At 37.6% G+C, this 14,447-nt stretch overlaps 1 protein-coding gene across 1 annotated transcript in view; it reads right to left on the minus strand.

Annotated features, from left to right (window-relative positions):
- Positions 1-1,319: 1,319 nt before the first annotated feature.
- FAM172A (family with sequence similarity 172 member A) overlaps positions 1,320-14,447 on the minus strand; it is a 429,609-nt gene continuing 416,481 nt past the window's right edge. Inside the window, exon 11 of the mRNA XM_047089022.1 lies at positions 1,320-7,345. Coding sequence (XP_046944978.1) covers positions 7,203-7,345 — 143 coding nt within the window. The 3' untranslated portion in view covers positions 1,320-7,202. The remainder of the gene's footprint in view (positions 7,346-14,447) is intronic.

Here is a 14,447-nt window from a genome sequence, read left to right on the forward strand (position 1 = left end):
AAAAAGAAAAAAACAAAAACAAAACCACCACAACAAACCATCAATATTTCTTCAGTTGGTAAGTCCTGATTATCTAAGTACCTAGAGAAGGTGTGAACATTTATTGGAAAAAAGCCATTTATTTAATTATGGTTTAAAAAAAAAACAAAGAAGAAAGTAAGCCAGATGAACTAGAACAGAAATACTTTTTTCAAACACAATAAGATTAGGTGGTAGTTGAGCAAAAAGAAATGAAAATGATAAAAAGAAAACACCTAGGATTTTCACCTAAAGAGTTCATCCCTTCATCTGTGGAATTCAGTGTGAAATTAGAGATTTTTCTGTGTCCCAGGCAGAGTAGAAAACTGAGAGCCCTATCTGAAACTCATACACAGCAAGGTTCCTACAAAAGTCAAATAGAGGGGAAAAAAAGGTAATTAGGTATATAGTATAGTCTTTTATTTTCCTTTGAAGAGTTTATACCTTAAAAAATGAAATGCAAATTAATCTAACTCAGAGGCATGTAGGTCCTCAACCTATCTTTAAACAGTAATCTAGGAGGGTTCTATGCTTTATTTTTCAGACTTTCCTGCTTAGCAGTAACTCATTTGCCTACCAGCTCCTTTTGTTTGATAAAAATGCTAAACTTTATTTATTTGTTTTTACAGATTCAATTTTGAGGAATGTTCACCTAGAGGACTCCAAGATCTTCAGCCCCAACAGCAGTTTCTGGGGAGGTAGATGATGGGGGTGGTGCAGAGGGAGCAGAAGTAGGTGAACATTTCAGTAAGGCAGGGAGAAGGTGAGATGTGGTGATTGTGGATAGTGTTCCTGATAAGATGTTTAAGTTTTCAGGCTAAAGGAGAAACAAAATGTCTTTCATTTGTAACTCAACTCTGATTAAAAACTTGGAAGAAGTTAGTTTTTCAGTTGAAATGATAGGAACATTTTAGGAAATTTCTGATGCCTGACCTAAAGATCTCATCCTTGTTCAAGATAAATAATAAAATACTTCAAAACGATGCAATTCTGAATTTTCCCCCTCTTTTTTCCTTAATGTTTTTGATGGCAGTGAATTGCCTAATAATAAAACTGTTAATATATTATTACAAACAGATCACTTCCTATAAAAGGCAAAGCCTTATATGCTTTTAAGTGAAATTCATACCTAAGTCCTTTTGCAGTAGAATTAGAGTACCTAGTATATTCCTAAAGTGCCTAGGTAAAGACATATTTTCCAGGATTTTAATAACTCCATAACAAAGTCATTCTCTCCATGTGTCTCTATGCTCTATTGTATTTCATGTCTGGCAGATTGCCTATAAAATAGACACCAACAGTTTAAATCAATTTTTCTTTAATGGAATAAAGCCAACCTTACACACAAATACACATTACATACCGACAGAATTTACAGATGCAAATGAAGTTGGGGCATTTAAAAATATTTATTACAATGCCTTAAAGCATTTGAACATGAAAATTTATTTAGAAGAAAATATGTTTACAAACAATCCCAACATATATTGAGTACCTACTATGTAACAGGCACTGCAAAGACAAACACATACTGTATGTATTGTTTATTTCTGGTGGGAAGGGTATATATACCCCATGGATGGGTATGGATGTTCACATGTGTGTATGTGCACACACACACACACATATATGCATACATACATATTTTTCTATTAGGTCTTTTATTTAAAAAAAAAAAACCCTGAGTTACCTCAAAGAAGGAAATCCACTTTACAGTCAATTGTAGTTAATTCAGACTTCATTTTGACCAATCAAAATTTGACCAATAATTTTTTTCCTCATAGCATGGACAGTACTTAGAATTTAAAAGTTTAGTGTTCCAAAAATGCTGCTCTTCTTAAGCCACTTTGAAGTAATGCTAGTGAGTCTAAGATCCAGATCTACATGTTAATCTCTAGTTTTGCCTTCAAACAGAATTCAGTTACAAAGAACTTGGAAAGATTCTGAATCTATTCAGAAGAGGAAAACTCTTTAATTTTCTGAGGAGTAAAAACTCCCCAAGAAACTTCATATAGCTTCTTAGATTTTGCTTAGCATACGTGATAAAACATTGATTGTTGCAGTTTGGTGACCCATGAAATTTGGGGGTTAGTTTTCTCTTCAGACCAGAGCATATAATTATGCAAATAAAGAGCTGTCACTGATCTAGTGAAATACTCACAAACACATGCACTCTGAAATTGGACAGAAAAGTGAAAATGGTTGGTGATGTGATGGTGCCATGGTTTGTTTTCCTGCCAAGTTTCTATCCAAGTTCATTATTCAAATTGTAAACTTTAAAAAGAGACATATCATTCTTGGGGTGTTGGTTGTCTTTTCATTTCAGATTCTTTGTATTGGTACTGCAAGCTGGTTACAAAGTACAGTTCAACATTATTTTACCTATGACAGTCTCCCATATTACCCTATGTAATAGCCAAGGAAGAAAAGCTGAATGCTCTAGAAAGAAAGATGAAGGGCCTCTCTAGATTTTTCTAGAAACATGTTTCATGTATATTTCAAACAGAACTCAACCCAACAATACAAAGAATATAGTGAAACGTTTTCCACAAATCTCAAGGCAAAGGGCTGGGAAAAGTTGCCTGGAAGGCCTCATGGGTTAAGTCAAATTTCCATTTTCCAGTTTTTCCATTAAAGGGGAAAATACTGGGCACTGCAAGATATCCACTTAATGGTCAAACTTTCAGGATGATTTTCTCCTATCTAGCAATTAAAGCCCACTATATAATATTTGGTCACTTTAACCTTTATGGTTCATTTACAATTACCACTCCCTAAAACCTTTGTGCTAAGCATTAACAAGAGTTCTTAAATATGACCATGCTCTCTGGCATCGAGGTCTCCCAATTCCAAAGTTACCACTGCACAGGCTGTTGCATAATTTTAGATGTCATGGAGAGTCCCACTGATGAAATCTGAGAAGGCTCATGTCAGACCACTGACTGCTAAAGACATCACTACATGAAAGATCAGTGGTGTGAAACTTTAAAAACATTGATCCAAATGAATCAATTAAATCAACATTCATCCCTCCTAAGTGTGAGGTTTAAAACTATCATTGTTGCTTTTTTTTTTTTAACTCTACATAGATTTCAAGATAAACGTTGGAATGCTTTGATGGCTACTTCTATTCTCGAATCTCCGTTAATCGACTTTGTGCTATTTCCCTCTTTTCAACATCTTCCACTTGGTGTACATTCTTTACTTTTAGTACAGTGCATGACAGTTGCGATGCTTTAAATCTAAAACCGCCTAACAAAGCTGACGCTTTAGGTAGGGTAGCTTTAAACTCTGTGAAGTGTTGATTAAAAACCCTTTCCCAGACTCAAACTGATCTTTTTGGAGATTAATAGAATATTAGATAAAAGGAAGACGAACAATTCAAGAGACTCCCACTCAGTCACTCTATACAAGGAAGGAAGGAAGGAAAGTATTCAATTTTTGAAAGGGAGTACCTCCTGGAGTCTTTTATTTTATATTATTACAGCCCCTAATAAGTAATCATAAAATAACCACCATTATTATCGTTTTTTTTTGCCACCCATATTTCAAAGATGAGAATGTCTCACATTTATTTAAAGACATTTTTTCCCTATAATGGCATGGGGAAAGTTTTTGAGAAATTTTTAGACTTTCTGTAATAGTAATCTTTCTTAAGTGAACCAGGATTATAGAAACCTGTCAGTTTACAGTTATAAAACTATGATTGTAACCGGAGACACATGTGTTTGGATTGGGACTCCAGGTAATCCAGAGAAATGTGTAGAAATTTTTTAACTTATTAGCCCTGATAATACAGTTAACATATTTTGTCACTCACACTCTCTCAAAGGAGTTACAGGTTTTAAAGAAGGGAAGGCTGTAAAATATGTGTAAACAGGATATTTTCAGATTAGACATAATACACCAAGGACATATAGGGACTTGGGAGCGATTTAATGTCACTAGACTGTTTTTGGAAAACATTTGTTTACAGTATATTAAAGTATATTTTATCAAATGATAGCTTAACAATGACTTCAGATTTCCTTGTAGCTCAGGAGATATTTTAGATATTAAAAACAAACATCTTAAAAACTGTTAGCTTTGTGAAAGGTCCAAGCCAAATAGTGATCAAGTTAAGTTAGGATATTACCTTACAGCAACAGTAATAGTAATAAAAGCAGCGATGCAGTTTAAAATATTGATGAATGCTGTCCCACCATTCTTTTTATGTTTCTGCTTTTATTAACCTCTATACATGAATAGATGAACTTCTGAGCAAGAATACGCTGAGGCTTGTTGGGAAAATTGTTTTTATTTTAAAATGGTAAACAGAAATATATAATATATATGAAACTCCTGTGCTTTCCTTTTTTTTTTTTTTTTTTTGTATAAACAATAATGCAATCCAGGTCGAAGCACAAGGCAGAAACTTGAGAAAAGAACAATTATTATTACAAATAGATTCCCCCACCCCCTTCAAATATCCATGAAAACTTTTACCGGCTACGTGGTCAGATACCTTTATAAAGTTCTAAAGCCAGTATCTGGCTTCGAAGTTTTAATAGGACTATTTTGAATCTCAGATTTATCAACAACTCCTTGCTTCCCATTCCATTTGCTCTAAGAACCGAGTATATAATTTTTAAAAAAGCCTACATCCTAACTTTCAACCTCTACTCTGCTAAAAACCTGTCTAAAGAAACCAAAATGGGAAGATCAGAGCAGAAATACTGTTAACACTTGTCGCCTCCAAGCAGGCGTGTTACTACCAACTGACTGTTGTTACTCCAGGAAAATTGAGCTGGATTATATTACTACATTTATACCAACAGACACATACTCAACAGGTTAAAAAAATCTTCCATTACAAGGAATCTTATCACTCATCAGTCGGAGGTCTCGGCTGGTGTGCCTAGCTCTCTCCGGGTTGCTACAGCACAGATCCAAAAGGAGAAATTACATTTGCACAACTTAAGTTTGCAAATAGATCTCCATAGACAGTTAAACAAGGCTAACAACCCGGTAGTTTTAAAGTATTAAAGGCAATTAAACAGTGATTCACTCTAGTTGCAAGTAAAAGTTTTCAGAAAGAGAAGTGAGAAAACTGAAGAGAAGGGACAGGAGTGATTTAGTTTATAAGCTGAGCATATTTACTTTGCTCTAATTCAGGTGCATAAGCTTCTTAAATTTAGCAATGTACAAGTGTTGATTTTTAAAAAAGCAATAAGACTAGCTCTCCTGTGAATACTTTCATACAGTGAAAACACCACACAGTTTATAACACTTTGAATAATTATTCAATCCACGTCACTTCTCATATCCTCTCAAAGGAAGGTACCATTATTGTACACAGTTCACCATTACTTCTAAAACAGAAAAGATTGCAGACCAACATGCTGGATGGACACTGTTGAGGTGATACATTTTAAGTTATCCAGGAGTTGGATAAAATGACGTTTTGATGTTTTCTCCTACAATGTTTCTGCTAAAATAATATCAAAAGATATGCATATATGACCACTGAAAGATCATTTTGATTTGCCATCATTAAAAGTATAAGAACGAATTAATGCATACCAAACACAGATATTTTCAGTTTTAAAACGTGCTGAAATCGGTTGGTAATATAAAAACATTTTATCCATGAGGTGGTTATTTTAAGTTCTTTTTTCTGAGAAGTCAGACAGTTCTAAGTCGTTTTGGGTACATTTTGTCATGTCCTTAAATAAGGCAGGCATATTGTTGCATACGCTTTAAAAAAGGATGAAAAATATTAAATTCAGACCCTCATCTGCTAGAAACAGAATCTTCACTAAGTAACTAAATTCAAGTAATTAAAAATTGATGTTAAGATTTAATATTTGAATGTAAAAGTCAGCAAAATCTTAACTTATTTTACCTCCTATATTTCACAGTGTTGGCCAGATATTAGCTGGATTACAGTAATTGTTGAAACTGTAGGGCAAAACCCTGCAGAGGAAGTGGACTACTAAAAATTATGCCGTTGGATTGAGAGGAAAAAATCTTTCACACTAGGTCTTTCCCCTTCTGTTGGAGCAGAAAACTAAAAAAAAAATAATCTTAGCCCCACTCAGCCTCTCTGAAGGAAAAGGCGAAAGAGGACAAGATTCATTCACCTGATGACCATAAAATACTATCCCAAAAAGGATCGAACTCCATGAATCAGAATAGATCATTCTAGTTAGGATTATCCACAACAGCAAACTTTGTCCACATTAAGATTTAAAAAGCAAAACAAGTGTGCGATCTAAATTACAATGCCACTCAAAACACATTACACATTTAAAAAGTAAAGTCAATTCTAATGATAAAGTTAGGAATTCCACTGAAAATGGGACCTTTCACACTTAAAAGATTTGCTCATCATTTATGTTTCAGTTTAAACAACGTCTTCTGAAATTAGAGACTTGTGTAAAAATCTCCTATTCAACTGGCAAGGATCTTTCAGCGGTAAAGTGTAATCGGTACTTCACAGATTCTTATGCAAAGTTTTTCTTCTCGTCTCGAAATGAAAATAGATTGTTAGAGAACAATTTGCACTCCCAAGACTACATAGCACATCACTGCATTCACGTTTTGAATTTAAATTTGGCTTTTCTGAGGGGATGAGGTGGGGGAAACTTCCTTTAAAAAAAAAAAAAAAAGAGGCTCAAGAGGCCCTTAGGAGAGACCTACTTAAAATGGAAGTTTGAAATCTAGAATAAAAGTTTGCTTCTGCTCGGCGGAAAAAAAAAAAAAAAAAAAAAAAAAGGACATGATTGAGGGGGGCCGGGGGCCAGGGCAAGCAGCGGCTGCGCTGCAGCGGGCGGTAGGACCGCGCAGACGCCGCTCGCCCCGCAGTGCCGGGCGGGCTCCGTCAGGGCAATTAGAAGCGCGCCGGCCGCGCCGGGCAGGGCGCTGTCAGCCTTAATCTGCGCGCTGACGGGCAGCGCGTAGCCCGAGCTCAGCCCGCAGGAAGCGCGACCAGTGAACCCATATTGCTTTGACAGTTGCACTCATCTAGAAATAATGCAAAACGCTATTTAGATGTATATATCACGACCCTGTGCTCTAGGAAGAAAACAATCTAATGAGGGGCTGGGAGTCTGCTCGCCGACAACAAGCAGTTAGGAGACGTGTGGATGCATGCTCGAGTGTGGTGCCTTTGCTTCCCCTCCCCCGTCTCGCTCGTTCTCCTCTTACAGCTCTTCGTGCTTTATTCTGTGGGAGCGCCGCGTCAGAGCCGGCTTGAGGGAACTGGTCTTTGCCTCAGAGGCTTCGGTAAAGAATTTGAAAATAGACGGGAAGCTCTTCCAGGAAGTTAGCTCGTGACGGTCGGTGCCTGCAAAAAACACAGATTCGGTTACGAGGCGGCCTCGCTCGGTAACAAGGCACAGGCCGCCCGGCTGCCATTCCCGGAGCCCGAGCCCCGCCCTCGGAGCCCCCGTCCCCCGCGTCCGGCCCGAGCTCCTGCGCCCGCTCCCCAGCCGGAGCGCGTCTCCAGGCCCGGACGCGGCCTCTCCAGGCCACACCTGTACGCGAGGGCTCTCTTTGCCCCCAGGGCTCGGGACTGTCCACGTCTGCTTCCTCCGCTGCTCTGCAGCTGGCGCCCGGGGCGGCCCTCGGAGACCTCCGCAGCCTCCGGCCCGAGGCCCCGTCCCGCCCCCGACGCGAGGACGCGGCTGGGCCACCCCCCGCGGGTTGCCCGAGGCGCGGCCGGGCGGCCCCGGGGCCTCAGCCCCTCCGGGCCAATCGAGGCGCTCGGAGGTAAGGGCCACTCCCTCTCCCGCCTCGAAACCACCCACTTCCCCAGGCTCCGCGCGCGCGCGCGCGCGGACGCGGGCGCGCGCGGGGATTGGTTTCTCCTGCGCGCGGGACCCGGCTTCTTCGCCCACCCCGGAGCACCCACGTTTCTCTGCTACCCAAGAGAATAAAATAAATCGGAATTTTCTTGCCTCTCTTGGAAGCTGTGCCGTTAGACATAATTTGTCTCAGGGAGGTCACTGCGACCAAATTACATGGGATGCTTCATGAAGGTTCAGATTGAAAGGAGACTATCCCTAGAAGTGCCCTGGGAGGCTACATTTTTACAGACTTTAGGGGACAGTTTTAGAAAAGCTAAAAAAAACCGTTTCAAACGCAGTGACTACAAAAAGAGCATCTAGGCCTTCTATTTTGTCGGGAGGAATTCGACTTAGAAAATACAAGTTTAGTTTGTCACTTTACTGGGTTATTTTACTACAGCTTTTTTTGTGGCTTCAATTTGATACTAATGTGTTTTTCAAATCAAACCTACCTTCAGTTTAACACAGGCAAAAACTAACATGATGTAGACATAAGAACAAATGAGGATATAAATCTGTTTCGACTCCTTGTGATAACGTTTCATTTCACCAGCCTCTTCATAACAACCATTTGTTTAATTACAAAAATAAAAATAATAACAGCAAAGACTCCTAGCATAGAAATGAGTGAACAGCTTTGAAACAGTTGAAATCTCTTCCTAGATCACTCAATTATGCAGAGAGACACTGCCTGGAAGTCTTGGGATTCAGGGCCTCTGTCTGATACTTTAACATTGTTAATGATAATTCTTTAGTCTGTAATAGTAGGTCATTGCTATGGTTACTCTACAATGGTGCAACACTTTGCTTTCCCCTTCAGCTATTCGCTGAGACCTGGTAACCACATTTGTTGCCTAGCAACAGTTTTGTGACAGTATCACAATCTGGGAGTTACAACAATAAGGATGCTATGGCTGCAGTCGACCAGAGAGCAGAAAGCTACAGTCTGTGCATGGGACTTAGATACGGGAACTGGCCCTACTAGAGAACCCCTGTCTTTAGAGGTGCCCTCACAAGGATGGTCTCTATCCTCTTATCCTCTGCAATTTGGCTTTATGAACTGGCACTGGGAACTTAGATCCACTATTTAAGTCATATCCTTGAAAAAGATCCTCCAACACTACTGTATTCAGATAACAAAAATGAGGTCATTTCTTGTTTGCTTACGCATTTTTGGCAAAATTCAATGTTATTCAATGGGAGAGAGAAATGAGTATAGGTTATTTTGGCATAACCTAAAGTGCCTGACTTGAATTTGACAAGTCTTAATAGAATTCTTGGGGGGAAAATGTATGTGTATATATATGTATGTATGTGTGTATATGTATGTATATATGCCTGGCTGCATCAAAGATATATAAACTTTCAAGTTCCTTAAAACATACATAACATCTAGATATTTATCATTGTAATTCTCACTGATTTATTCTTATGACAATCTTAAAGAATTCTTTTGAATTTGGAAGGCATTTATATTCTCTAAACCCAAGTAGTAAGTCATTCTAGATATGCTCAGACATACCTACTTGAAGTAATATTTTGTGGGTCTATCGAGAGAGGGCCTAGTTTCTGGATAGGTTTATGCAATACCTGTTCCTATTTCTACAGTGCTTGCGGATCTAGTTTCACTTCAGTAATAACTAATTGCACTTACAATGATAAAATACTTTAAAAATCAATTGTATTCCTGTCTTTTGAAGATGCACACTACATGGCAACACCCATTTCCAAACACAATAAGAAAGAAAGAAAAAAAAAAGAGGTGTTAATTGTCTTCTTTTCCTTCTCATTTCCCATGCTTCCAGCCTCATTTGGCATTTCCTCCATAGTGATCACACTTACACTTAGTAGTGTTACCAAGGCTATGATCAATTTGTGAGCTTTCTCAGGGAATTCTTCTCATAATTCCTCCCACCCCATGAAAACCAATTCAATCTATGAATCTAGAGGGACCTAAGGAGTCAATGGTCTGAAGCAATTTAACTCCTTTATTTTTTCTTTCCTGGTGACAATCTTTCTGAAGGATGAACAAATTTCCCTGGTGATAAAATGACTACAAAGGCTTTTTAGTTTTAGCTTATGATGACTATCTGCTTGACTAGTCCTGGGCTGAAAAGACCAAAAATCCCTGAGTTAACTGAGTACCTGCACTGACTCTCAACATTCACCCTTGCAATTTAAGAGTATAAATTATGAGAGTATGTGCTCTGTCAGTGGAAGGGAAATTGCTAGGAGTGAAGGTAATAAGTGAAGTGGGGTAGAAACTGAATTACAGACAATAGAGTGGGGGAGGGAGAATTCTCCCTAAAATAAGGAGTAGTAACATGAATATTTTATATAAAAATGGCTTTCTTTTCAAAAATTATCAAAGGAGGTTTTTAATAATTTTTTAAAAATAACATTTGCAAGTTAGGTAATTGCATATCCATCTGGGGCTGCATATACACATTTCACGAACATGTTTGGAGACCATTTTCGAAAGGTCTGAGCCAAAGTTCAATGAAAATATTTATAAATTAATATGAATATCTACCTATAGAATGCTTAGAAAACGGAAACTTTTGAGAGCAGCTTTCCAGTAGCTAAAAAATACACTACTTTAGGCAAACTACATGAGGACAGAAACACTGGGCCATTACATTATCTATTCATAAAAGGATATAAAAGTGGAAATTTTAGGCCAATCGAAAAAGGAGCCACTTATTGATAAGCTGCAGTGATGTGTGGGTAATATGGAAAATTATTCCATTTTGCAGTGACAACATTATGTATAACCATGGTCTCATCTCTATCACAACTTTACCCTAATCAAAACCTCATCTTTTTAGGGACTACGAACTACTTTCCATTTTTCAGACCCCCTTTACATAATCTAGAGGGGTTCCCACAATGTAGAGAATAAAGGGTTTCCATGTTAAATACCTGCCACGTTCTCAGGGAGTGATTTTTGTATCTTTTTGGATTGGCAGGCTTGTTCTTTCTGGATAATTCACCTTTGGGGCAAATTCAGTTTTCTAATCCATAGAATCAATTCAGTATCAAAATAAAACTTACTGGTTCCCAGTGCTTCATGACAAAAATGGGCCTTTGTTCAGTCCCAATAAGTGATTCTTAGTGGGCATGGCAATGGTCTCTGGGGCATTTTGGAAATGTGTAGGGGTATTTCTGGTGGTCAAGATGATTGGAAAGAACTATTGGCATTTAGCAGAAGAAGGCCAGAGATGGTGGAAATCCTACAGTTTGCAGGGCAGTAGAGCACGATGAAAGATTGTTTTGTATCCCACATGGTTTTCAAATGTTCCGCCAGCTATTCATGTAGTTAAAAACCCTGTTTATAATTATATGGGCTCAGAATTTAGATGTGTTTAACAAATAATCTCAAAGTACTTTTGGCATCATTTTAACATATACAGAATTTTCCAGGAATCCAACTACCATGTAAATTGAAGGGATTTTATACTTTATGTTGTTCAGAATATTAATAACCAAGAGTGGTTTATACAATTACCAAGAGTGGTTTACCATATGAGAAAAATCTCATCCCTGATGGCATCACTGCCCATGAAAGTTGAGCTGCCAATAAACACACCTGCATTAGCCTGCATTTGTAGCTGTTGAATCCATGGTGATTTTATGTACAGGACTAAGTATCTGACTACTATATTATGCCTTCTTATGTATATTTTCTAGGGCACTTTAAATATTGATGTGGATATTATTTTTATTATGAGTTACTTTTCTTTTATTCCTTCTATATGTTAACTAAAGCATTATAATAATTTAGCAATCTTAGAAGTAGGTGGATCGTGTTATCTTTAGAATTCATATCAAGACAGTAAAAGCATTGCATAAGATTTGTTTTAATAGGAGGTATTTAAATGATCAAGTGTCAGCTTAAATAAAAATGAACAGTTAATTCTTTTTTTTATTATATTAGAGGATAATTTTCCCTATAATCTGAGCCCTACTCTAGCTATCTCTTTTATCCTATACAGAGTAGAAAATGCCTGTTATTTCTCTTAATGTTTCTTCCATAAATACTGTTTGTCAATGATCTTATTCACTGGTAAAGAACCAAAAGGCAGGGAGCAGGGGATCGCCCATAAAATACTAGACTGATTATTTATCCTTTACTTACCACTTGTTTTAAAAAATAAACTGTAGCAAATTTCAAAGTGGTAATGATAGCACAAATGGTCAAAAGGATTAGAAACTTTAAGTATGAAGTACGAGACTGTAAATCATATGAGAAAGATCAAATTGCTAAAATGTGTCATTTGTTTTCCCCAAAGACTATGTATTTTAAAAAGGTATCTTGTAATGGAACTGAGAAAGAGGAAGGCTACATTTATATAATAGCATTTAGAAATTAAACAACAACAAAAAAATGGTTGGAAATAGCACTGAGAGTGGAATGCTCAAAGAATAGGGTAAGAGAGAAGAAAACATTGCTGTTTCTTCTGTCTTGTCTATTCCCTTTACTTCTTCCTGTGATGACTTCAATCCAAGTGTTTCTTACAAGTCTGCCTTGTCCACACTCCTCTTCACTTGATCTTGGTGCTTATATTTTTTGGGCAAAAACCATGCCAAAATATGCTAGTGAGTTAGCAGCCAAAATCCTGATGTTTACTTTGGCAGATGTAGACTAGTCTGAAGCTGTACCTCATTTTATGCAGTAGATGTCTTAAAAACTTATATGTAAATATAATTTCTGTAAATAGAATTTCTTTAAAGGAAGAAGTGGGTTATTTACCTCCTCAACAAATCTTTTAATAAAGTGAAGAAATGTCTGGGAAAGCAAATAATCACTCTTCAAGTGATATTACACACATACACACACACAGAGATGCATGCGTGTGCAGACACACATAACACACACATCAAATTTGTGAGCCAGAGATGAGGTTTACTAGTATAATGATGGACAGTCTAAGTTCTCACCAAAGAGATAATTTAGAAGAATTTCTTGGTCAGCTACTTGCTATTCTAATTATTGCTAGTCACCTTATTTTACATGGCCCTAGACCAAAAGGTCATGGAATAACTTCAACAATCTATGCATTATTTACATTTTCTGGTCTGGTTTAGAATAGGGAATATAACTGTTGACAGAGTGACTTCTGAATACAAAATATAATTTTTATGTCTTTGTTCTAGGGTGAGGGAAACTAGCACGTGCCCCTACCCTCCTACCTTCTCACTGATATTCTCCAATCACCCTTCCCACTACAAAAATATACTTTATTTTTAAAGCAAAAGGTAATGAATAAATTTTGTTTCCTATAATAAAGGGGGAAAAACCTAGAAAGATATGAAACATTAATATTAACAGGATAACGTGTCTATGATACTTTCAAAATGACAAGGTTTGATTTTAAAAATTGATCTTTAACAAGAAAAAAGAAATATGGGCAATTAGGAAGTAATGAGGACCCTGTCAATATAGCTATGTTGATAATAACAGGTAAGGGAATTCTTGAGCAAATCTAATTTATAAAAATCAAGAGGTCTGTAATATGCATTATTGAGTCCCACTGGGATTAACTAATGAACTTATGAGCTTACCAGCAGTTATTTTTAGACAGTTATAAAGAATTAGAGAAATACTAGAGCACTGAAAAATAATGTGCCTTCTAAAAAGAAATAAAATATAACTACTAAAATTCGTTTTAAAATGAATTCTAGAGCTTCTAAGGAGAACATCATTAAAAAAAAAAAAAAGTACAACTTACCAATATTTGAGCAGAGAAGGGCTCCTAACAGAGACTCTCCAAGTTAGAAGGCACAAGTGTGAGACTCAGTCACTGTGGGGGGTGGTAAGTGGAGTGGGGTGGGCTATTCACTGGGACTGTGCACCGGAAATGCCAAGAGCAGCTTAGTAGACATGCTGCATTGCCTTGTTAAATTACTTGTGTAAGAAATAGGCAAATCTCTTTCCATTGCATGAAAAATGCAATGCTGGTTAAGGCTGAAATTGTTGAGACCCGAAGGCCGGTTGTCAAGCTTGACCAGAAATAAGAGACAGGCAGAAACAAAGATGTAAACTCAGGGGTAGAAATCTTTGGGTCATTTGAATCTTTTGGCATCCTGTCCTTTCCTCCAGCTTCTTTTCTACATCTCTCATCTACAGAAGGGGGATTGCGGGTGGGTATGCAGGGCATAAGGCATCTTAAGACGCAGGGAGACAACTCTGGGAAGTAAACTTATTCTTAGGCAGAGTAGACAGCCTACAGTAGGTGTGGGTCTCTGACATTGAACCTGGAAGACCTCTCTAATCGACCTCCTAACCAATGAAAAATGGATGCATTTTTATTGCTTCCATTGCCTATCAAATTCCAACAACTGGTTTAGAAGTGCTTTCTTCAGTTTTAATTCTTGTGTCACATACTACTCCTAATGTTGCCACAAGGCCTGGCCTCCAGGGATACTGTTTCCCTTTAAAATTTGAGCCAAGATGGGCAAATGCTCCCTTTTTCCAGTTTCCCTTTGTCATTTTCCGCAGTAACTTTACCAAAGGATAGCAAGAGGACAGAGCCCTGAATAAGGGAATTTAAAGAACTAAAAAATAGTTATTTCCGTAAATATAGGTTCCTAATCCTA

The sequence above is a fragment of the Lynx rufus genome, unplaced genomic scaffold, assembly GCF_022079265.1.
Source record: "Lynx rufus isolate CCGP_SWC_20201006 ecotype Redwood Valley unplaced genomic scaffold, mLynRuf1.p SCAF_1, whole genome shotgun sequence".
Taxonomy (NCBI): Eukaryota; Metazoa; Chordata; class Mammalia; order Carnivora; family Felidae; genus Lynx; species Lynx rufus.